Source organism: Acyrthosiphon pisum, chromosome A1 (assembly GCF_005508785.2).
Source record: "Acyrthosiphon pisum isolate AL4f chromosome A1, pea_aphid_22Mar2018_4r6ur, whole genome shotgun sequence".
In the NCBI taxonomy this organism is placed as follows: domain Eukaryota; kingdom Metazoa; phylum Arthropoda; class Insecta; order Hemiptera; family Aphididae; genus Acyrthosiphon; species Acyrthosiphon pisum.
Window position 1 is genome coordinate 7,530,082 of NC_042494.1, and position 22,822 is coordinate 7,552,903.

The following is a 22,822-nucleotide window of genomic DNA, read 5'->3' on the forward strand; positions in this document are numbered from 1 at the left end:
GTGACCGTAGGCACATTTTGTATTGTACATTTCAAAATGTATTACTATAAATCGTCATCTACACCTAGGTATACGTATTTACTTCTAGTTCAATACGGAATACGACGCGCAACACAGCGAGTTGTGTAGCATTATTTTTAAGTAAAAAATCATGGAGCACAATAAAACACTTTTGAAAGGATCGAGTTACGGAAATTTATCGTTATCGCGAAGGAATGATATCAGTAAGTAGAAAAACAAAAATGTTTCTCTGATTTAAAAAAAAAAAATTATAAATCAATTTAGATAAAATTAGACCATTGTTTTAAAAATGAATAGTCGCATAACCGTATTACACAATATATCATGACTTGTAGCATAAAGTCGCCGGTATCGATTGTGTTAACTAATAACATAACTATTTAATAAACACTTAAGAATTTAGAATTCTATGCATTTGATATCTTTATGGTTTAGATAACAGCACATGACACTGTATGAAAAGATTTCCACTACAGGAGTAGATATAATTTATTATTAGGTAGGTTAATAAAATAGGACAAAAAACAAAAAAACAAAAAACGTTGAATATTTTTAACAAATAATGTTTATTTGTACACATAAATTAAACAATGTTTTCAATCTAAACATTCAAATAATTTTGTAATACAAAAATAAATAAAACAATATTTTATCGTATGTTCGTTTCATAAAAAAAGTTTAAGTCTCTAAAAATGTATATTATATTAAACAATAAATATTATAATAATGAATTAACACGTCTTCGAAAAACGCACTTAAGCCACAAAAATGTTTTTATTTTTTGTTTAAAACAGAAATATATATCGAATTAAAATAAAAAATAAAATAAAATAATATTTCATACATATTTTGATAAAATACTAAATAATTTCGTACAATATGGAATGTGTTGTTAATTCATTAACTATAGGTTTACAGCTGGTAGTAATAATAGTAATAATATCTATTGCTTTTGTTTTATTCATTTAATTGACAATATAAATATAGGTATATGTACTACATTCTTTTTTTTTTAAGTGATTTGAGCTCAAAACACAATCATAAATCTATATTATAATTTAAATAAATCTAGAAATAAATAACATGTCATCCGAGAATCTATATATTGTTTTAATAAATAATAATGTCCTAACAAAAAAAAATATTCATAGTTTAATATATTGGTAACTAATTTTAATACAAAAAAAAAAAATAATAATAAAATCACAAAGGTTGCCCGCCTGATCGGAAAAAAGCGACACTGATTTTATAGTCGGCTTCAGTAAGTATTTGTATTATTAATATATTTACTTGGTAAAAAACGATTTTTACGCGAGGCTTTTCAATATTAATATTATTATATAACATAATCATATCAAATCACAATAAAAGATTAAAAAAAAAAAACAGTCTAGTCGTTTAAAAAGTTGTATCGATAATAAACATAATATTTAGCGCACCCCGCATCATGGGCGCGCATAACTGTATCGGTTTTCCAAATATCGATCAAATGTTTTGTACACACTCACGACGGGGCGGCTTTTCGCGCATAAATGACTATTACATTTTTTTGATGTTAGTAAAATAAAATTGTCTTTTTCGGCGCAGTTATTGAATTATATTTTAAATGTAATCGTAACTCGATGTACAATTTTATAATGATTATATCCTTTCCAGTTTCGCGGTCCGTTATATTACACAATTTGTATGGAATCATACGTGCAGGTTTTACCTATGACGGATCGAAAAACCGGAAAAACATAGGTAGGTACCAAGTATACTGCAATGTAAAAATCGTTTAAAAAAACAAAATATAAATACTTAGAAACATCGTTTGTTTACAATTACGTATTTTACACCTACATAATAATAATAATAATATTAAAAACGTTAATCTAAACATACACACACACACACACACACACACACACACACATACACACACACACACAAACCTTCATGGACTTGAAGGCCTCCCCCTAAAGTGGCTTAAGCGTATCGACATATATTATATGTATATAAAGTATTATAGTGTAATAATGTAAATGTATTAAATTGTAAGTACAATAACGAGTGCCCAACTATAATTATATAATAAATATATATATATTTTATATACGTATCATACTATTAAATTCTTAAGTCAAATAAAAAAACTCGAAGGGTTTGTAAGGAGGGATTGACCCGATCGTAAAAATCGGTATTTGATCTGTATGTATATATATATATATATATATAATATTATATACGTGTATTGTGGTGTAAACATTATCATACAACTGCAGGAGGGAGGGGATGTTCTGTGTCTATCACAGCACGAAAAAAAATAATAATAATAATAATAATAATTTAATGTAAAAAAATTGGAACTTCACCTACTCTCCGGAATGTGGAAACGCAATGAGACGGCCTTCGTCTGTATTCTTGTTGTAATCGTATTTTTTTTTTTTATGTATATATATTGTTAATATTATATAAATTTAAAAAAAAGTCGTTTTTATTCTGTTAATTATTGTCTGAAATATTTTAGCACCATTATATAATACACTTTAGAACAGTGTAGTCTAACGCGTTTTAAAAATGGTCAATGCAAATTTATAGGTAGTTAAAAAGTTGTAATGATAAAAACGTAATTTTCATTGTAAAATATTAAAAGAGATACGCGCCAAATAAAAGCTTGCTGGTTTCATATTTTGTAATTGCCGAAAATGTTCCGAAGAAAAATTGATGTATAATATTATTATTAAAATATATATATATATATATATATATATATATATATACGCCGATTTTCTTATATAGTTTATACATAATAAAATATTCATTTTTTCTGTCGTTTAGATGGCCATCGGCAGTGGTTTCAGATGCGCTATCGAGCTCATTCTTCTCACTTGTCTGACCGGGCCTTTGCCTACCCCGGTTAAGTTCCGTTCGATGTCCTCCAAGCTCTTACCCTGGGTCTCGGGCACGCAGAATATGATGAACACCAGTCCCATCAAGCAGATGCCGCCAAACATCCAAAAGGTCCCGTCAGTGCCGAAGACCCGCAATAAGTCGGCGAACGTCTTGGTAACTACGAACGTGCAGGCCCAGTTGAAAGCCGTCGCCAACGAAGCAGCCGTGCCCCGGATTTTAGCTGAAAATAGAATATGATTTCACCGTTCGATTATTATGCATATAGGCATAATTAGTGGTGTTGGGCGTGTGTTGCTAGGAATGTTCCGGCGGAAATTGTATTTAAGTATAGTAAACGACTTTTTATTATTATAGTTATCCACTTATCCAGACGTTGAATTTGGTTCAAAATTAAAAAAAAAATATGCTTTGTTGTTAGTACCCAAGAGTGTATCATAATATGATCCAGGCTTATTTATTTTATCTTCAAAAAATAGGCAGGAACCTAGTCCTTCATCGAAAAATGTAAAACCTAGCTAGGTAGTAAGTAGTAGGTCGTTATAATAATTATAATATAATATCGCATTTGTACTCTAGTAACTTTAAGTATAAAGTTAACTATCGTCAATAATTATGATATTTACCGGGCAAAATTTCACCCATCATCAACCACGGAATTGGCCCGAAGCCGATGGCAAACCCGATGATGAAAAACACGAAACTGGCCAATGGCAACCATCCGTACTGAGACACGTCGTAACCGCTGTTTTTGTAGTTGAAGAACGTTCCGAGAGTGATGAGCGTGACCGCCATTGTAGCGCTGGACGCGTACAGAAGGATTTTGCGACCAAGCTTGTCGATGAGACCGGTTGCTATGAAAGTGGACAAGAAATTGACGATACCCACGATGATGGTGCACAAATTTTCGTCGATGGTACTTCCGGCTTCCTAAATAATAACAATGAAAAAGAAACCGATGGAAATTTTAGATGCGAAAAATAAAGGCCTTCGATAAGTTTGTTTCATAACGATACGAGTTATGTAATATTTATACAATATTGTACCTTAAAGATTTTGACGGTATAAAATATAACTGCGTTGATACCGCTGAGTTGTTGGAACAACATGAGTCCCATAGATATAAGCAAGGGTTTTGAGTACATCTTGGAGAACAAGCTCAGATATCCGGGCATTTCTTCGTTTTTGCCCATGTGATTGGCTTTTTCGATCTCACTGAATTCTTGCGTTACATCCGCGTCCTTACCCCTCAGCCATTGAAGAGCTTTTTTCGCTTTCTTGCTTTTGTCTGTACGCGCACACATAAAACAAATCGAGTCTTTAAGTATACGATTTCAGTTTAGAAACAATCACATCTAGTATACGACTTACTTCTGCTTATGTACCATTGTGGTGTTTCAGGGATGAGGAACATGCACACTAAGAACGGTATTGGGATACAAGCGCCGAGGATAGCGAGCATCTGCCAGTTAAGGTATTTGCCAGCAATGAAGCACAACAAAATGCCGCTGTTGCCGAGAGTGGTGGGCAAAAGGCCCAACGTCCCTCTGACTTGAGGTTGTACAGTTTCTCCTAAGTATACAGGAAGACCTAATGAAGCCACTCCTACGCAGAATCCGGCTATGGCTCTGCCGGCCATTACCATTTGCACGTTAACAGCCATCGCTATCAGAATAAAGGCTGCAAACAAATAATAAACGTTAATATTGTTACAGTCGATGAAAGTATTGTTAACAAGATATTTTTTTTATAAGTACTTGTATTAAACAGAAACGACAAAAAAACTGTCCTGATATTGACAAGTACTCAGATTAAGACGTGCTTAGTAATATGCCCACAAATCAAAAAGTAGGTTAATACTGACAAAAAAACACAAGTAGGTATTATAGGCCTAGACCTAAATACCAAATTCATTACGAAATCGATGTTAACGGTTGTCAAATGTACCTAATGAAGTTTTCTATATTGATTAATGTTTACTTACAAATAATAAAAGGTATTCCGGTAGCGAGTATTGTGGTTTTCCTACCGATGGACTCGATAAGGGGCCCGCCTGCCATGCCACCGATGAGTGCTGCCAGTGGCATGAGACTGCCGATCCATGAACCCTGTGATCAAAATTCGATGAATCATTAATACATCAGTAACACACCAACACATTTAAAACGCAGATAAAAATGGGTACTTACTTCTTCCTCGGTTACTGTCAGCGGACTGCCCGGTCTGTTCATCGACGGTAAGGCGGGTGAGGTGTAGGCGGACGCGAATCCAACTACCATTGAGCATAATGATACTGTTAATGAAGCAAGGATCTGTATGAACAAACGTGTAATATTTGCAAGTTAGACGAGTCCAAAAATATTGAATTTGTCGTAAGACACAAAAGTACGTTCTACGAATGACAACAATTATAGTTGCCATGCCTAACTACTATATTATATGTCCCAAAAATCAAAAATACACGAGACTATTGTCATCGTGCAAATAGACTGTTCGTCCTATTCGTTTTTATTGGTTTTTCAAACATTTATAGTAGACAAATATGACTAACCACTATATAAAATCCTTTCTCCAATACATAAAGAAGTCCCCTTCTCACACATCCCCCCAATGACATACGTTAATGTTCGTGAATTATCGATTATAAATCGCAATGGAATATTATATCTCGTTTTGAATTCAATAATTATATATTATTATACGCGTTTTCATATGGGTACATTTTCAAGTTCAAAAGGTTCAAGTATACGTAAAAAAAAAAAAACGTACTCAAATAATTAAAGTTTTACAACACGTGCAGAGTACGGAATAGTAAAACGTCGATGGACAAGGTTATCATGTGGTGGATGAAAATGTGCAAAACAACATAAAACATAGTTGCAGCTGCCAACTATAGTAATAATGGTACTGCCTACTGCGTGCAGATTTCGTTACACATCTATACCATAGTATACAAATGTTTCAAAGTTTTTTTTACGATTTATATACATCGTATAATAAGAACGACAGCTATATGTAAAAATATAAAATTTCATTGACAAACGAATGATGATCTCGACAATAGTCAAATAGTCTAATGGGTATAGGTATTGTGTTATAACCTATAGGTGTTATAGTATAGTGTGTTAGTAGAATATATTTTCGTAATTCGCCAATGAATGGTGTCTCATTGTGTAGGTACTATAGGTATATATAGAACGGCCGAAATCGCGGCGTTTTAATGGCGAATCAGTTGGGTGTTCGTGAGCGACGACGGGTCTGACTTTGCTGATATTTCGAGGTCTCGGTCGATGTTCTCAATCTCTCGGGTTATTAGGACTCAAGTATTATTGTTGTTGTTATGCCTATATAACCTCGCGTCTTTCACTAGCCGGAGCGAAACAATCGGACTTTGATTTGAAGAGCGGAAAACACTATATGACATAAAAGTATGCGTCGTCCACAATAATAATGGTCCGACCGGTCCGGGTGCCGGAAACCCGAAACACTATGGAGTTTACGATGGTCGGCCTTGCAGTTATTACTGCGATGATCGTACAAGTGTGCAACTACAGAGCAGAAGTTCCACGCTCGTCAGCCCTCTAAATTCGTGATCACGGCAGATCGGCGATGGAGTGTGCTCGGCAGACTCCCGACAATGAATAGGTGTCGAATAAAACCTGTCGTTATAATTGTATTATTAAAGTCATATTATACTGGCCTCGGTATTGGCTTCGAGTCATAACACGAATTATTAATCTTTTTAGTTTTACACGTACAGAATTTACATATAGAATAATCTAGATGGTTGGAAAAATGTATGAAATATGTCCTCCTAAAATGTTTTAATTGATTCGTAAAAATAAAATAATACAACGCAGGTTATTCGAAACGCTTGCGATATTATATTATAATACTTTGTTACTCTATACGGTTCACGGCATATTAAATTCTTGGTCGACATAAAAACATTTATGATCTTTCGACCGTCCGCGTCATAGCGATTTTTACTCGTCCCCTGTGTCATATAGTATACACCGTCCGAACGATCGTTTTTATTTTTGTCCGTCGTACGAGCTTATAATATAATATTATTATTGTTATGTCCGTATAGGTTTACGTAAAGAGATTATCCTTTTCAGATGAGCCACGGCTATATGCAGTCATGTTATTTTTAAATTAAAACACTGACATTTGGGAACCAAAATACACGATGTACGCCAGGAGTCAGGACTGTATTAGTATTACAAGTATATTTATGTTTATTCGAAAATCGAAAACCAAACCCATTTAATGTCAAATCAATATTATTGTTTTTCAACGGTCAAAACCGTTCGCCTCTTTACCTTCATCGGCATCATATATTTATTTTTTATCTACGTGAAAATTAAACGAACTGAGGATTTAGAAGAACACGCACCGGCCGTGTACAATATAATAATTTAGGAAGTGTTTTGCTGAAAGGCCCAGATGGTGATTTTAACACTAAACCACCGATGATATTTGTTTTTGTTGAATGTTTACGCGGAAGGGTGACCAGAAGGATAACTATGTATCAGCTCCTAAAATATAATACTATATTGATTTCAACGTATGAAAGCGATACGATAGAGTCATTTAGAGTCTCGTACGTAATGCACACGTAACAAATCAATGATATTAATATGTGGCATGTGCGTGTCGACGTAAGTTAATTAAATTTTCCCTTTCATCAAAGTTTGTTTTCGCATTGTTAACATCCACCTATATAATATAGTACCCACCTATATACTTTATAATATAGTATAGTACGTCGTACCTGAAGGTGCGCTTATTATTGCATTTGACATTCAAAACGTATACACTTTTGGCGAAAGAGTATGTACATTTAATTTAAGCATATAATATATATTATTCTATATAGGACGTTATTGAAACCAATTGTATTCAACAGTGATTCCCAAACCGCCCTTCGACACGTCTCCTCCGAAGGCCTCGACGATGGCAAAGCGACTTTTATTAGATAGATCATGACGATGTACTCGGTCGTGCGCGTGCATATAATATAATATATATATATATATATCGATCGTTGGGTAATAATGACGAACGCGTTAATTAATTAATAACAATTAACAATTCGATCGATATCGCATACACACCGAGAGGATTTATCGACCTCGACGCGTGCGATGGCGACGACCAAATATTATATAATAACGAGACAAAAAAAAAAATATAAAAAGAACGAAAACAAAAATGCTCATTCGGATCGCAGACCGCCACGAAACACGGTCCAAATGCGCATTGTACAAAAGCTCCAGGTGCTATACATATATCACAATTCATTATAGTGCATACGTGTTTCCGTTGGCATTGAATGGTTATTGTGATGGTCAACGGCGGCGATGAAAGGAGCCGGATGACGAACTAATACGTCGTCTTGGACTTGGGGGGCGTCCATTATTGTAATAATCAAATAATAGGTGTAAGAATTTACGATATAATGAAACGGACGTTCGAAAACCATCGAAGACCGTCGTACAATATTATGCATTAACGTATATCCACAAAGGTGTAGGACACGCGAAAACAAACTTACTCCGCCCACGCTCGGTCGTGTCCGGGTACAATATAATGCGATTGCGACATGCGACGAGTTACAATAACCGAGAGACTTTAGAGACATTCGTTAGACGATTGTTTTTAATATTATATTACATTGGTTATAGGTAAGAGCGTTTCTCGTACATCGTTATTGTTTGTGTTGTATCGAGGGCGTCGGGAGCTGGTTTTTTTTTTTTTTTTTTACCAGAACGATGCTGATTGCGAGCGCAGAGAATAACGACGGGTGAAAAATATTAGCACTAAGAAAACGTAACGCGCGTACATAATTATATGGATACATATTTTATATTATAAGCTCGTAGGTTAGCTGAAACGTAAAGGTTTGGACTCGCGCGACGCAGTCACAATAGAATAATTAAATCGGTCGAATCGCCGCTGCTGTATGCTGCGGTTGTCGTCTAACGGGCTAAATATCCCAAAAAAAGACTTTGACCGAGAGAAGTGCACCGTGATGGGGCAGCGATTTGGGAGTGGGAAAGGGTGTTGGTGTTGGGTTAGGTTTTAAATGATCGATTTGAATCGTGAAAAACAATACCTATAGGTACTTATTCGCGTGATGTGGTTATAAATTTTAAATTATTCCCATAATATAATGCGAGTATATATATTTGTCAACACTATATTCTAACTAGGTACTTGTTTTCGAGTCCAGCTCGTCGTGGTTAAATTCAACTCGTTAAAAATAAACCAAACATAACAAAGTGCTTAGATTCGGCTTTGTCTTTCTTTTTTTCACGCGACGCGCCAGACATTTTAAATGTAGGTACGTGATAAACAAAAAGCTGAATGAATCATATTATTTAAAGACGGACGACAGGCTTTGGAAACATAAAGTTAAAAAATATCGTGATAAATCGTACCTCACTGTACACTAGTCATCTGGGGCGGACGGTTTATGATTAGGAATTATGATATTAGGCACCTCGATATAATATTAAATGTTCGATCGGCCTCGAGAGTTCGGGGGCACGTTCGATTCCTCGTTTATCGTATTTCGAAACAAATATTCACCTGCAGGCATGATCTATTGACAAACTACAAAAACCGTACGCTATAGCAACCGTGGTCGAGCACTTTTTTCCCCTCTATATATGCGAGAGGATAGGATATCGTACAGGCGTCTCTGTAGCCAATCGTAAGTGTATAAGTCTCATGATGGATACGTTGTCGATACAATATGTTATGATGTATACGAGAAAACGGCAACTTTCCTCGGGAACTACCCGTCGTCGTCGCGGTACCTACCGCAGTCGATCTGACATTTTCACGTGACCGCGGGATACGCTTCGGGCACGCCGCAGGGTGTACCGGCATCGCCCAAAAAAGGTACTAGCTCACCCTCCGCCGGTGCCAACCCATTGCCATTATTCTGCTGCGGGAAAGAGCATTACAAGTCGCGTATATAATATATTTTACACGATCCCCCTCGCAGCGCTGAAAACGTGGCACGAACGCGGACAGAGGTATGAATATAATATATATATATACATTTAATATAGCGCACACTTCGGCTATGTTATAATACATGTCATTTTTATGAATTTATATGTACGCGAACTGACGCGGAGAAAATCGTAGTTCGTTACGAGGACCCGCGGCGCGGCTGCAGATTTGCGAGAGCTTAAAAATGTCCGATACATACTATAATTTTATATATTATATTTGTTGTGGTTGCTGACGTTTAGTATATGGTAACTGCGGCCTATCCAAACGTTTTATACAAAGTATAATAATAAAAAGTCCAAAGTATTGTTTTGTGTTCTAAAATACGACCACAACATTCGTAAAAAATAAAAATACGCAGTCATGTTCCAAATCATCAGAAATATTAGGCATATTACTTTAGAACTTTGCGGCCGGAGCCTTCTTCCTATTACCTACGTCATCAATGATGTTTTTGTTTACAATCGTTATTAATATACCAATAGACTATATAATGTGCACTCCTTATCCCGACTACGAACAGTGATTTTTTTTTAAATGTTGGCCAAAGAATCGTTTATCCAATTAAACGCTAAACCTATAATAATAATTAGCGACAATATTTTTTTTCTGTTATATTTTTATAGTCATAGCAGTGGCGTTACGGTATAAGTGTATAGAGCACAATTTATTATTATGGGTAGTCTGCATAACGCCATTAACGACGGCCATTACAGTTCCGACCGTAATAATAGTAATGATTTCATAGGCAGGTACAATGTATATAAAATCGAATAACGTTCGGAGGCGGTGAAATTCGTTCGGTAAACCTGGAACGCGTTTAATCAGCAGCTAGTCGGCAACCGAACTCGAATTTCATAGCCACGCGTACCTGCGTCGTACATTATATAGGTAAGTTATAATAGTCGTAATATCGCCTACAGCTAATAATCATATTATTATCACTATCGCGCCCGTAAAATCGCGAAATATTCTCCGCAGCTCGTTCTGCGGTCATGTACTCGCGAACAACGCGTAGGCAACGACATGTTATTTTCCACATTACACGCGCACAGGTTTTTAGGTCCAGCCGGCGATTATCATCATGATAATATTATATTGTTTTCAAAACCGTTATTAACGTCTTACGCAGTTAAATGTGTACGGACAAACGCGCACATAATATTATATAGGCAACGTGTATGTAGCAGAATTTTTTTCTTTTTTTACTCGCGGCGGCAGAGACGGCGTCGGTTTTCGATCAAAACCAATGGGCATCGTATATAATAATATAATACAATATTACGTGTATACAGGCAGGTTAAGCGTGCGCAAACGGAAAACGCCGTGTTCGTTATTAGTAATAATCGTATTAATAATAATTACTGTCGACAATCACGCTCCAAATGTATACCTATATGCGTGGCTATGTGTGTACCAGCTACGCATGCCGATCTACCGTACAGTGTTTACCTCGTGTAATGATTATAATAGATAAACGGTGTTGGGTAACAACGAGCGTACAATAGTTAAACGAATCGGGTCTCTAAAAACTATGAACGGATATGACAATAAGCGCGCTATAGGTATAACATTATGTTACGTGTTTTATTGATGTTGTCGGCATACAAACACATATTTTATATTCTGCTATAGATTATAATAAACGGGTCGACACGAATTCGAAGAAATCATTCGATTTGCGCAGAGGAAAAACAATATACCACCATATGGGTTGGCACTGCAGGGCAATACTATGCGAGCGATAAAGTTCGACTTACACCTACCTACCAGTCGGTGTAGTGAGTTTTTCGAAAAAACCCATACAATTCGGGCACTGTAAAATGCTATATATTGTGCAAAAACTTTACCGATAGTGTAGTGGGCTGGATACGTTATACGTGTCTGCGCGTTTCGGATTTATTTAAAAATGCATTTTACGCGTTTCTTTACTCGAGATTGACTTGCCAGCAAAATACACCGAGATCGGTCCAAATAGCATAAACAAGACGATGTGCTGTTTTGATTTATAATCCAAACAAAAATCACGTGTAAACGACGATACCGGCGTCTGGTGTTTTTAAAAATACCATTATCTGTATGTGTCTGTGGCATTCGTTGTCACGCCAAACTGGCATAGTCGGTAATTATCGTTGGGCGCTGGGGTGAATTTTTTTACGGTTTTCGAACTTTGCGAGATCTGCTACCCACCCCGATAAAATAAGTGACGAAAAATGTGGTGAAAAACGCCTGTTTGACATACTGTTGTTAAAACGATACAACTGTATTAAAACTATTGAGAATAAAAATAGTAATGTAAAAGTGCATGATATGATAATGCCAAGGAAAAAATATAAAATGTATTGTTTTTACTCTTTTCATAACTCGAACGACCACCCCTAATGTTTTTATCGTTGGAACAAAATAATAATATCTCGAGTTAAAAAAAGTCTATCAAAGGGCAAATCAGAATTGCCTATATTAAAGGCGATTTGCACCACGAATGATAAAGATATAATATGGAACCACGAACCTCGTAATAGTATAATACTTTAATATACCTATTACAAAATATCATATATCTGGAATACTCGGGTTTTATATAGTAAACAACAGTAGGTATACCTTAAAATATGTTACCTATACTTAATTCAAAATGTCATACAAAATAATACCCACACAACAAATGTTGATTAAACAGTTTTTTTTTTATCACATTTTGCAGCTTAGATAATATGATCCCACAGTGCCCTGAAAATTTGATTCGGTGCTCGCCAAACACCCTTATTAATATTTATTAAATTAATTACGATTAGTCGCTGATGATACCTACTGCGATGTGTACGGGAAAAGGGTGATATCGACACCTATCACACAGCACTTAGGGTAAGCCAATAAACCGAGATAAAAGGTAATAAATTATATTATCCTACCACCGTTGATCGAGATGATTATTATTATTATTATTATCATTAAGCGGTGGCGCGATAAATAGGTATACCTGCGAGGCGTTTAATTTCGACTTGGCCTGATTTTCCTGTCTGACCACCCGTATGTGCCGATGGGTGTCGGTCCTGAGCAAAACCATGGTCTCGGCGCGTCTCGGGGTCGGTGGTGTGTTGCAGGCGTCTGGCGCGCGGTAGCGGCGACGGTCGTTGTTGTTGAGAAGCGACGAAGAAGACGACGAAGACGGTGCTGGCGAAGCGGTGTCGGCGGCGGTGTAACAGGTAACGGTCGAGTCAAAGCTGACGACAGCGTGCGAGCGTGTGAGTTGCCGTCGCCTCCGATTCTGAAGCGCTTGTGTTCGGAGTGGCGTGCGTGCAGCCGTACTAGTTGTAGTGGAAATGGCGCGGCGGGCCGCGGTGCCGTCAACGTCCGCCACCGCCACCGCCACCGCGAGCAGCGACCGCCGCCGCAGCGGCCGTCTTCGCCGCCGCGGACTTCTTCGCCGCCGCGGACTCCTCCGCCGCCGCTGCCTTCGACGCCGCGGACTCTTCCGCCGCCGCTGAAGCCTCTAACGCCTTCACGATGTGACCTCCAGATCGCCGCCACCACCGCGGCCGCGGACCTAGGAGCACCGCCACCATCACCGCCGACACCGCCGCCGCCGTTCGCTCGCCGTAGTGGTGATGTGTCGGATGCGACCTTTTCTCTATCCTCCTTCCCGGTTTTCAAACCGAAAAAACCACTGCCGCCGCCGAAGAGCCGGGCCGCTTCCGGTATATATTATAGCAGCTATTATATTCCCCTATAGCAGCGGCCGAAATCGCCTGTACCTGTTGTTGTTATTATTATTATATATTCGCGCTGACAGTGTGTGATTAGCGATTTGACAAATTTTATGAGCTCGGGACCTAGGGTGTTCGTAACCTATGTTGATACACTATGACTTATGGTCAAGCATAAATAAGTCGTACTTAGCACGACATCAAAACGCCGTACAAAGTTTTTTAAATCGCTTTGTATACAGGTTTAGTTACTGCAGTAGCACCTCGTCGTATTAACATTCCGCTACCGAAAACGAAATCCATTTGAACGATGGAAAAAATCGAATTTCTTAACTTCTTAACCTTTTAGTGTTAACCTTCTAAAAATATATATACAATAATACGAAATGTAACTCGTGTTATTCAGAATTAAAAATAATAAAATCGAAAGATAGTTCTCTTTACTCGGAATGAGCTAACCTAACCGTGCTTTATATTAATATTATGTACGTTTAAAGGATGGTTTTGTTTTAAAATATCGTTCTCGGAAACATTGACGTCATTAAAAATTATAAGGTACAATTATTAGTTTTTTTCAAACCGGTGCGGACAGCAAATTACATCACAATTCACAACCGTGTAGTGTGTATTGTGAAATAGATCGGACGATTATCGATTAGAATTATACCGCCCCGACTACTTATCCCATTTTGTTTCAACGCATCGGTCTTAAATTTGCATACACAGGCACTAAATTACAATATTTTTTAATTAGGAAATTGAGGATATTATCCGAAACACGCGGCGCATTATGTAAAACAGTGTTCACCGACGACACGAAACGACGGACCAGTTTGTTTTACACAAAACAAAAGTACGCATATCACCCGTCTATATACGCGTAGTTTAGTTTGGAAAAAAAAATTAACAAAAATGAACCTACTTACGTCGAACAGCGTAGATTATATCATAATGATATATATTATATCGGAGAACCGTTTAAAACAAATCGTTAACGATCGTAAAACGTATTGGAACACTACGATAATATTATAATTTCGTCTCTCGGATTTAATTACACATTACGGCCGTTGTCGGGCAGCGATGAGGAACGCGAGAAAATCCTAACATCGTATACGTTGTACAGTCCGAACAATATTTAATTTTGTATATTGTGCACGTGTAAATAATGAATATAGCTTAATACGTATATCATAGGACATGGGTATATAAGGAAAATAGGCGGATTTTAATGCGAGACCCGCAGGTATGCTAGCGGTATTCACGTCCCGAGGGTGTTACACTGTTACACGCCTTTTGCGTTCACGGCATATAAGTTAATTAATTATCATGTTCGTAAAAGTTTCTAGGACCGAGGCCCGTGTAAATAGTTAGATTGGGGGGGGGGGGGAAATTCCATTGTTTCATACTTTTAGTTTATAACATAATGTTATGCACTATTATTATAATATTTAATCGGTGCCGGGACGCGGAAAAAAATGTAAGCTCATTTTTGCACGTAGAAAAACGTTGGAAATTGAATGCAATCAATAAAATAGAACCGAAATAATAGTATCGTGGACACCGTCGCGGGCTTATTCGCAAAACATAATATAATTATTGCACGGAATTTGGTCCGGCGAGAGCGGAGGGAGGAGCGGTATATCGATCAAAATATTTTCATTCGGTTGTTCGCGCCTCGAATTCGTCGGCTTTTATTCCACTACTATGTACTTACCTAATATATTATACGTCCGGTTGAGTACCGTCATCGCCCACGAGTTACACCCTTTAGAACACACAGTAAGGACATTAGCGACACTAAATTACTGGCTATTCATAGTATTAAAATATACCTACTCAAAGAAATTTCAAGGCGACAATGCAGCCGGACTCCTTGTGTATTTATTATTTGTTTACGAGCCCGGCATATAATTATTATTCCGTATCGTTAACATCTATTGGGTTAAACATTTATGGTCATTGTTGCTCAGCGGCTGCAGCGATACAGTGTGTCGTTTACGCCGATTGTTCGACCGATATACATTATAAAGACGTTTATTTAGTTGTATTATTGCATTATAAATAAATTAGAGTTCCGGAAGAAGGGCATAATGATCAAAACCCGACGCCGTTCGTTAAATCCCACCGGAACGTACGGTAACAATACGAAAAGATACAATGCGTGCAAACCGCGTACAAAATTTATGATCGATATAACTTTTGGCAATCCGGACGTCCGCGAGTTTTGACACACGCACACGCCACAGCTTCAGTATGCGCTAGGAGCGTTGTGCGGAGCTTTTGTAGCTTAAAACTATAGAAAACGTTTGTGTTCGAGTTTTCGCGAATTCCAATGCACCGTTTACGTAGAACAATGCACAGTTCTGGAATATCAAAAATTAACCTAGCAAAATGTATGGCATTGCTGCGAAGCTCTCGGTGACATGTCAATGGCACAAGTCCCAGAACCAAAGCCACCGCGTAAATGTGAACAAATGTGGCGGCCTCGGTGGTCAGGACTGTCCCGAATGATTCACATTCAGGATGAGTGTGTCCGAAGGTTTATTCTCCGAATCGCCGATATTATAACAAACCATCATTATGCGAGTACAGACTTTGGCAAATATTATACGGTGGGCCAACTAGGAAGCCATAAAAATGTTAATTGTTCCGATCATCGGGACGTGATCGGGGTACGTTTGCAGTGGTCAAGGGAACTCGATTCGTATAATGAAAAAACTCGAGACGCGTTTTAAGCAAGTATGGCGAATTCGAAACGTTGATGAAATTTAAATACTAAAATTCGCTTAGGAATTCATAGATGTGGTTACAATTGCAAAAACTATATATTATATTATAATGTGTATATAGACGGGCGGAAATAAAAATTAGGATTTAAAACATTTAGTGCTTTGTAATTAATTTTGTTTTCAATAGTGTTTTAAAGATAAAATATATATTTTCCAAATAACCTACAACTATAATATAACATATTAATGCGTGTCACGTCAAAATCTCGTGTCCGGATTAGAGCGACTTTGCATATTATGTAGGTTGAAAAATATAGTATTAAAATTCACGGCCGTTGAAGAAATCCAAAGCCTAAAATATTACACTCGAAATCTTCAGATAATAATGTTTAAAAATCGGGTTTTGAAACACTACGTGCGAATACATAGTCAAATAATAGAAAAAAAAACAAAAAGTTATCCTTGCTTTTGGTCAATAAGTACGTATGACTTAGCTGGCGACGATTACCGAACGTACCCGAACTCTGCGAAATAAAATGTCGCCCTCAAAAAGCCCATACTATACACACTTTCGATTCCCTTACAGCCGAAAGCATATACGTGACTATGAAATACGATTAGTAAGTGTCTCCGCGGTGCGATCCTTGACCTGATTCAAATACACTTGATTTTGTTTTTTCAATATCGAGATAATAATATAAATATTTCTGACGCATTCGATAACGATTGTGGCAATACCGCCGAATTACTGTACATCATTTCGACTGGAAAACAGCGCCGAGCCCGTAATGCACAACAAAACGATCATAAGCCACACACACTTGAACGATTGGAATGTTTACGGTAGGCCTAAAAGCGTTTCACGAGGATAAATCCTCAATTTCCTACGACGATTAGATGTTATTTAACGAGTACGCCCCGCAGTAACACATATTATACACATATGAGGCCTAAGCGATTTTTATCGTAACGAATACCCATAAGTCGTCCCGAGCTCGAGTACAATGTAATTTTACAATATCCACCTATTGAGAGATAATGTTGCTTACTTGTCGGAGTCGTCATAATTTATTATTGAGGCTTACGCGTGAACAACACTGTCACGCTGAACAAAATGTAAAATCGGTTTTTATTTTTTCCCGAAACACCACCCGTTTATGTCCGTCCGTAGACCGATGGTTATTTAACTATTATAACTATGAATATTAAACGCACTGCAGACGGACGCGAAGCCGACAACGGATTTTCAAACTCCTGCACGTGCCGCGGCGTGTCCCGTAAACTAACTGGAGCAGCGATGTCGCGTGTACTCTCCACGCGTCCCGTGAGATGCACTGGGGGGTTGGAGGGTCGTCGGCGCGGTTTGCAGGGTTGTTTTCGCGGACGCGTGCGCGGACAACCGAATTACCACCGCGCCTTCCCCAACGGCTACTTCCACGCGTACCGCACTCCCTACCCCCCTCGTATGAAACAACCCCATCCCCTCTGGAGGTTATTTTACCCCTTTAGCCGCCCCCGCAAATATAATTTCCACCCCCGGTTGTTCACGCACCATGCTTTTGTCCGACTTCGTCATCTTCACCCGACGAGTGTTTTCCTCCACCCACTACAAAAGCGCGCGCGCACCGCACAGCAGACGACTTGTGTTTTTATAAATTACAAAATATATCTATATATATAATATATATATATATGCAATTTTCAAGTCAGCATTGCTGAAAGATCGAGCGGGAGACGGGCGTAACTCCCAGTCCAATTGGGCCCTGCGGTGTGCATTATACGCGTAATGTTACGCTTTAGTCGGGTGTGTTTTACGATCGATTCGCGGCGGGGGCCCAATCTCGATCGAGTTCGGTCACAATATAATATATTATTATTATTATGTAGATACGATCCGGCGTCGTGGGGGTGGGTTTTTCTAGGTCGGTGTGGTGGTTATTCCTAGACATCTTTATGTGAACGCAGTTGAGCACTCCAAAACGTATACAGTGTTATAACCGAAACCGGGATAGTGGGCGTTTCTTATTTTTGAAAAAAAAGCATACCCTTGTCAGCTTCGTCGTCAAATATAAATTACACTCAAGTCGTATCGTATTGCAGGCGTGCATACGTATTAGTCGAACGTCGTCAACGGAAATCCTATTAGGCCCTCAGACCATAAATAGGATTTACAAGTCAGTGCGGGGTATCGCTACATCAAAATCGATGAGAAGGTGATAACTATTTCAATAAACGGTATCTCTAAAGCCTAGAGTATCATCAGTTCATCGTATAATACAGCGCAATTGAATAAAACATTTTTAAAACATCCGTATGGCCATGGTGAAGAAGACATTTCATTAAGGTGGTCTAAAAATATCTTTTGGAATTATTGTATTTTATTTAATTAAACGAGAAACGTAAACGGGCCGAGGCCACCTTCGGTACGTGCGCAAAAAACGTACTTGAGGTTTTCATGTGACACACAGTTTTAAGCAAATTCCCCGACGGTCACTAATAGTACTAAATTCAACGTTATCGTCCCACTACTCAACCGGTTATAGATAGTATTCGTTTCACGCCAATATTGCGTATATACACTTCACATCAATAGCATATAACTGTAAAACCAGAGGCATATTTATGTGTGTGTGTGTGTGTGTGTGTGAGTGTGGTAGGGGGGGGGCTAAAGTGCTAAAATATTTAGGAAGTGAATAACATAAAAATTGTGGAGAAATTGGCCTTTATGAAAATAAAAAATCACTTAAAAACTTTACTAAATCACCAAAGGTTTTTATTAGTTCGTTTTAAAATTATTTATTTGTTTAAAAAAATATAAAAATTAATTATTCAACGGGTTTAACTTGTTTATTATTGTTGTTGGAATAAAATATACTACAAGTTGAAAAATGTACCTTGGAAATATTTCGAATATTCTATAAATGTCCGCCATCCGAGTATCGTGAATGAAACACGTTTAATAAATTGGTATTTAGGGGCGCGAACGGAATAACGGATCATAGCAAACGTGCGAAAATCGCAGTTTGATCCCTTGGACGAAATGCATAAACCATAGTACGATGCGATCGATCGGTACCGCCGCGCCTTACACTCAAGCACGTGCGCCAGTGTAATGTTGTTTGCCTATGGTGGTATCGAAACGGCGCGCGATGTGGTAAATACCGAGTTAACAAAGCGCGGTCGAAAAAAACGCCAAATCGAAAATAAAAATATATTAATGATAACACAGCACAAGACTAGTTACATTAGCGAGTGAGTAGTTAGAACGGGCACATAAAAAAAAAATAAATAGATTTAATTACTTGACCCGGTAATTTATTACGAAAATAATTATTACACTAGCGTTATGGAAATTACAAAGATAATATATTGCTTATTATTGTAACCGATTTTTGTGTGACAATGACATTTGGTAGAAACGGAAAATACATATTCATGAAACAAAGTTATAATAATATGCATGCGATAAATAGTAATTATTACTTTGTTATGAATTAGAAAACTGCGCGATAAGATCAAGAACACAGCGGCAACGTGATGCGAGAAAGTACAAATTTAATGATGATGTTACAAACCTACTATCAAGTTATACTTCCACATTCTCCAATTCTCCTGAGTTAGGCTATTATGTAGTTCGAATAACAATTTCTATTAGAAGTCTAATGACGAGTCAAGAAAATGTGTTTTTGATTGAAGTCTATTGTATAGGATGATCTAAAATATTCGATTCGAATAAAAATCTTTATTATACCTAGATTAGTTCAGGATGTACGATACAAGGATCGCAATGTTTAATTTTTCTATACATTTTTCTATAAATTATCTTATTTTTTAGTCAACATATATGACGTTGAATGAACAATTGATTAAAAAAGTATAAATAATTATATTGTAAAACAAAAAACGATTTGATGAAATTTCATGAAGTTTTTGTGTCATTAAATTGTCTTTAATATTAATAATGGATATTGAATTATCAACTTTTACCAAAAGTGAGAAAATCATACACCTGCGTACAACGTTGGGTAGTAATCAGTAACCTGTTACTGGTAATAATTTGTATTTAAACTTTATTAAATGAAAGATACACGTATCTAAAACTAAGTTTAAATAGGCGATAATTAGGTAATATCAATATAATTTAAAAAAATTGAAATTTGGTATTTTTTCAAAAACTGTCGATATAACTACAACTGTCTATTTATTCAAACATCGAACAGAATAAAATTATCAATTATACGTTATTTCATACACTGACTAGGTACTTATTTTTCTTTCTTTTCAGTTTTCACTAATATTAGTCATATTACAAGCTTACAAAGATAAGTAAGTATTTGTAATATTGTTGTACAAGTGTAGGTACTGTCTGTGTGTAACTGTATAAGTGTGTTATCCATATTTCGTGTCTAGCTAATATATTATAGTTTGATATTTGATGTTTGTACATTCTATTTAGGTATGTTATATTATACACACCATAGCTATAATATTTTGTAACCCGTGTTTTAAATTTTAATACATTTTAACGCTTATACTTTGAATATATTTTAGTTAAGATAATTTATAATTTTATATTCTTCTTATGCACCCTTAATACAAACCAATATTTAGCAACGTCATAAGAAATGAACATAAATTATTAAGTAACTTATTGTAACCAGTTACAAGATACAACTAATCGAGTACCTCACTTGCCAATCTCTACGACGCTGCCTACGTAGACCGTACATACACTAACTCTTTAAATCTCTATGAGATTGAACCATACAAATTTCAAAAAAGAAGATATTTGCGAATCTCGTTGCATGCTGCATTGATATAAATCGCTGTAATTAATGTCAAAATCGATTAAAACACTTTCAACTAAAATCAGTTCGGAAAACTTGCCTTCATGAGACAACTTTGTTGTTAAATCTGCTACTGTCCATACAGTAATATAATCAATATATTCTCTGATTATTAAGATAATAGACGAATTTATTGGCGTCCATAAAACGAACCACCTTGTATAATATTTTATTAATACTTCTCGCTCTGTAGTCCTGCAGAATCTGTAAAAATATTTTCTGAATGCCATATTTTTTTTTTTTTTTTTTATCGTAATGGCTACACAAAAAAATCGCTTTTCAAGCACGGTTGTTTTGGTCAAAAGTAGTGCGAATATGCCGGTTTCGAGTCCGTGCAGACACCGTCGAACAAAACGTGACACAATTCGAGGAATAACACGAGCCGATAATAATACGTGCAGGTTTTCGACACGAAACAGACTGCCACGATAACGAGTGGATCGTCGGCGTCAATAATTAAAGCGTTTGCTGCTGTCTACGTAGTTTTGTTCTACTCCAAAACCTACGCCAGAGAAATTAATATTACTGTTCGAATCTTAAATTAATTTAAGCTGCAAAGGTTCAGCAGACGTTGATGGCGGGGGGGGAGACTCTATTTAGGCAATTATATATTGACATATTCGCGTTTATAATTATTATTGTTGTATAACTATAAAATATTTTAACATTATACATTAATTATTATATTATATAATCTCCATTACGATCTAAGCTAATTTTCTAATCATTAGAAATCAATTTCTACTATACCTAATACTGAGCGTTGATTTATTTATTTTGAAACATTTTCTAGTCAGTAGTCATGTACTGATAGCTATATTGCTTATTAAAATGTAATCAACAATAGAGTTTATTATTCTTTGTTAAATTTGTTATTCCCTTTTGATGTATCAACATAATATATCAAATTAATTGTTGTTGTCAAATATTTACGTTTTTTTAGGAGGGAGTGCAAAAAAAATTAACACCGGGGAGCGAAATTGCTGAATACGTAATATAATATTATATCATGCGTAAACGGTATCAACACATTCGTAAATACATTGCTATATTACGCGTTTGCGTTTAAATATCATTACGATATCAAAGGGACATCGTGCTAGTCTTTATCACAACAAGTAAAATAGTAATATTATTAACAAAAAAATAAAATAATATTACGTTTTATCGAGGCATGTAGACGCGATTGTCGATCACTATTATATTGTACACAATAAATATATTATACGATTTTAAATTAGCACACGACCGTCGGTATCCCTAATTTGCAAACCGAAATACCCATTCAAAATCGTTGTACTAGTTAATAGGTATATGATATAATTATAATACGAATTCACAAACGCATTTTTGAAATGTCCCCACCGCATATTTATTTCGGACAAACGTGAATGATTTGAATATATAATATTAATTGAATATTTATATTATAATATAATATAGAAACCATTCATTGGAATAAACTAAATGAATATCGACCCAATCGTGATTCGCGAAACGCGCAGTAAAGGGTAAATATTAAACATTATACGTATGATTTGAAATTTATGTCAGGGAGGTGTCTATAGGTGAGTTATGAATGACCATAGTAATA

General features: G+C 36.5%; 1 protein-coding gene across 7 annotated transcripts in view; it reads right to left on the reverse strand.

Annotated features, from left to right (window-relative positions):
- Positions 1 to 704: 704 nt before the first annotated feature.
- LOC100159441 (facilitated trehalose transporter Tret1) overlaps positions 705 to 22,822 on the reverse strand; it is a 58,038-nt gene continuing 35,920 nt past the window's right edge. For 4 of the 7 annotated variants that reach the window (XM_016808397.2, XM_008189792.3, XM_008189790.3 and 1 more), the window contains 6 exons: positions 5,103 to 5,225; positions 4,898 to 5,021; positions 4,285 to 4,593; positions 3,960 to 4,201; positions 3,540 to 3,843; positions 2,452 to 3,136 (listed from right to left, as the gene is read on the reverse strand). In XM_016808397.2, coding sequence (XP_016663886.1) covers positions 2,838 to 3,136; positions 3,540 to 3,843; positions 3,960 to 4,201; positions 4,285 to 4,593; positions 4,898 to 5,021; positions 5,103 to 5,225 — 1,401 coding nt within the window. In that variant the 3' untranslated portion in view covers positions 2,452 to 2,837. Of the gene's footprint in view, positions 3,137 to 3,539; positions 3,844 to 3,959; positions 4,202 to 4,284; positions 4,594 to 4,897; positions 5,022 to 5,102; positions 5,226 to 12,922; positions 13,840 to 17,430; positions 17,757 to 22,822 lie in introns of those variants that run through there. The other 3 variants (XM_029486580.1, XM_016808398.2, XM_003247820.4) reach the window with 3 other exon arrangements.